This window comes from Chenopodium album, chromosome 27, assembly GCF_948465745.1.
Source record: "Chenopodium album chromosome 27, dcCheAlbu1.1, whole genome shotgun sequence".
NCBI lineage: Eukaryota > Viridiplantae > Streptophyta > Magnoliopsida > Caryophyllales > Amaranthaceae > Chenopodium > Chenopodium album.
In genome coordinates this window covers 35,440,677-35,444,408 of record NC_137860.1, presented here as the reverse complement: position 1 = coordinate 35,444,408, position 3,732 = coordinate 35,440,677, and the positions used below count along the sequence as shown (strand labels likewise).

At 37.4% G+C, this 3,732-nt stretch overlaps 1 protein-coding gene across 1 annotated transcript; it reads right to left on the bottom strand.

Annotated features, from left to right (window-relative positions):
• On the bottom strand, window positions 1-3,732 carry LOC145619397 (root phototropism protein 3-like). Its single transcript, XM_081674080.1, has 4 exons — window positions 3,215-3,732; window positions 2,986-3,055; window positions 909-2,222; window positions 1-762 (listed from the first exon to the last, which is right to left on the bottom strand). The coding sequence occupies exons 1-4, from the start codon at window positions 3,325-3,327 to the stop codon at window positions 202-204; spliced, it is 2,058 nt and encodes a 685-aa protein (XP_081530206.1). The 5' UTR covers window positions 3,328-3,732; the 3' UTR covers window positions 1-201.

Below are 3,732 nucleotides of genomic sequence, written 5' to 3'. Positions count from 1 at the left end.
TCAGTGAAAACTTCTGCAGTCAATTTCATTCACCCTAAACACTGACATAAACTTACACAGTTACACACACTCACTCACAAGGCAACCAATTCTCTCCTCTTTGAATATATGGTAGAAAAAAAAGGAAGGCATTTCAAAATAATGGACATGGTAAGAGCAAAAAAAACTATTGTAAAGAAAAGGAAAAACTTTTCACAAGACTTAAGAAATGGAATTTCTCCACCTTCTCGGCGTTTTTCTGGTTTGTTCTGCTGCTGGTTGATCAGACCCTTCATCATGAGAATCCATATGATTCATCTTTGCAAGTCTACTTATCTTCTTCCACCCACTAGTCCACGCTGATGAAGAATGTTGTTTTGGTTTAGCCACTATCTTATCAAACTGCCTTTGTAAAGTCTCCATATCGTTCTGAAGTTCTACATACTTAGACTTTACTGTCTCCAGCTCAAACTTGAGTGTATTAATGTCCTTCTTTGCTGATGACCACCCTTCTTGGAACGACTGAGGAGTACCCTCAAGAAGGGTCTTTCGGGTTGAGACCATGGGCTGAAATTGAGACTCTACTGTAGTGTTGTCTTTCAGGGTGTTATTGGCTATCGCGTTGCTAATCTTAACCTGTTCTGAGAAGAGGACTTGCACCACTACCCTTAAGGGAAGCCTCTCATTTTGTGCTGCGTGCATACAGGCATCAATCGAAAGCTTCTGGCAGTCCATCACTCTACATAATCGTTTTCTTTCGTGTTCTGACAGTGCAGGGTGTGCCTGTAAAATTATAAAAGCAAATCACAATATATTGATGGACCTAAAAATATATTTTAGATGCATAAGTTGATTATTATGATTCTTATCTGACAGTTTAAAAATAAACAGACTTAATAATCAGATAAAAGAAATCAATATTGAAATACCTTGAGATAGGAGTCAATTGCTCTGTAAAGACCATCATCACAAGTTCTTGCAGATTCAGGAAGAGCCTCAGCAAGGACATGGAACTTGGTAAGCGAGAGATTCCTATCGCGAGCAATCTCTGTTAAGTAACTGTCAACAAGCCTTGCTACTCTCATCTTAGCACTGGATGCACCCCCTCTTTGACTCTCCTCAAACATATTCTTTTCCATGTATGACCTGCTAGGACTGCTTACACACTCAGTCTGTTCTTGCACTAAAAAATGCTCCAGAAGTCTTTGAACTAAATCAACATCATATGTTGTATCACTTTTACTGTAAGATGGTATAAGAAGGTCTGACAAGGTTGCCTGCTCAAACTGCATACCAACGCGCTTTTCAAGTTCAGTGACCAAAGCGGGGGCTACCTTCAGCTTGTTAGCCATCCTCAGAAGCCTCAGTAGAAAGCTGCAGGAAACACTGTCCTTTTGGGGTGGAATTATACTAATCAGGCTCTCAATGATCATTCTTTGATCTTTTGCTTTAATCGCTTCAGGCTCTTCCTTCCCCGCGACTATCAAATGTAGCCCACCTTTCCAGCTTCCGGATCCACTGCCACTGCTGCTGCCATTGCTTTCTCTGCTGATATTCCCATTGCTGAGATCATCCAACATGGCTTCCCCACCGCCATCCTTGATTAGTCCCGGTATCCATTTGGATGCATATTGCATAATCGAAGCACCAATTAGCTCAAATCTCATTCCCTTAACCTTAATTGCTGTTATCACACGAACAAAATGATCAATCCTAAGGATTGAGACATCCTCAAACCACCAATCAGGAGGCACTTGAATCGCCCTACTTGGACTCGAGTCCTTAAGATCATTCCAACTGGGGCTTGAAACCTTTGAAGGTCTCCCTGTGTAGTTCCATCTTATGCCCTTGGGATTTGCACAAGCCTTCCAAGCAATAGACTCGCTACACCTACGAACAATCTGCAAGTTTTCTGCCCAAGGCGATAGCTTCTCACAGCTCTTTAAGACAATGATGGAGTCTCTCCAAGATGACAGAACTACATAGCTTAAGAAGGCTTCAGTTTTGAATATGAGGTTTCCTTCTTCTAGGTCCTCTGTCATTTCTAAATACTCTGCAGCACATCTTAGGCCTGAGATGTTGGCTGCTGTCAGATCAACCGCGATTCCATAGCAGAATTTTGCTGCTAACTCGAATGACTCAGGCCCACCAGGGAGATCATCCAAGTTTATCTTGTTTAAATCTCCTTCATGGGTCTCATATATGATCCTACTTAATCTCCCACACCGCGAAATTAAAGGGTGCTGCAGGTTGAGGGATAATGAGTTGAATTTTCAATATTATGACCTTGTTCATTAGTGTAACATAATCATAAGCTACAAAAATAAAGCAATCAAGCATTCAAATTTATAAGTTAAAGAGAATTGGTAAATATGACCATCAAACCTAGAGCATTTAAGTTCTTAAATCTTCTGTTGTGACAGATCTGGTGGATCTGATGCATGCATGCAGTCTAATGATCTAATCTATCCATTCATGTGCAAATTATTGATTACAGTTGGAAGTTGGAACAACAAACTTCACAATAATATGAAAGGATCGGGATTCTCTCTAGTAATTAGACGGAAAATGAGTAGAGGGTTTGGGGACAATTTTCGAAAAAAAGTCCCCCCGCCCCTCCCAATCAGGAACGGAATGGTCCAATAACTTAATAATGCACTTAATAGGCTCTCATCTCATTTTCTTATATGTGAGATACAAATATCATTATCTGCAAAAATGAATAAATAAAAATTATAATAAAATTGGCCATAAAAAAATAGAAAAAAAAGGGATTTAATCATAGATTAGCCAAAATATAGTATAGTTTTATCCTCTATTACCAACTTGTGGTTGGGGTTAGAAGTTAATACTGTATGCAACAGCCTAATATCTACAGTTGAAAAGACAATTAGTAAAATTGATTGAAAGAAATGAGTAATCAATGATTCAATGTGAAATTTACACCAATTCCAAAAGAAAAAAATTTAAAATAAAAATCATGAACACAATATAACAATTAATTACCTTGTGTAAGTGAAAGTTAACTTCACTAATTTGGACAAGAAAATCACTTGGAACATCAGTTGCAACATACCTTCAAATACAAAATAAATTGAAAAGAAAAAATCAGAAACTACTTCAAACAAACTATGACAGACAGACTGAGACCAAGAAAGGATTATTCCCTCAGTCAAAATTTAACAGTCATGCTGATAGTGTAATTTGAACTAGTAACGCGACAATTAATACATACCATGATTGACCTCTTTGCTCAAAGCCATCAGTTTTAACACCATGTTTGGCAGAAACATGAGCTCCATTTCCATACTCTCTACCTCCAAGAGACTCAGTTTCAGAGTCCCACATACTGAAACTTAGAAAAGCTAAGATTTTTCTTATGAAAATGAAGAAAAATGAAGAAATAATACAAGAGAAGTAATCAAGAAATATAACATGAAATGGGAAGTTGTAAACATGGGCAATGTTTGGAATTATTTAACACCCAGCAAATAATTTCTTGGAATTTTTCACTGATTTCTTTCTCAAACTATTTCTGCAAAATACAGGCTGTTGAATGATGGGCAGAAATCTGAATAATTTTTCATCTAAAAATTCATCACTTTTTGATATGAATTTTTTTTTTTTAAAATTATAAAATAAAGATTGTGTTTTTAATTTTGCCCTGTAATTGGAGCAGCCATAAGTGGGAGAATTTAGCTTTTGCTTTGTCTGTCTTTCTTATGGTAGCTTTTAGTACTTAGTAAATTGTTA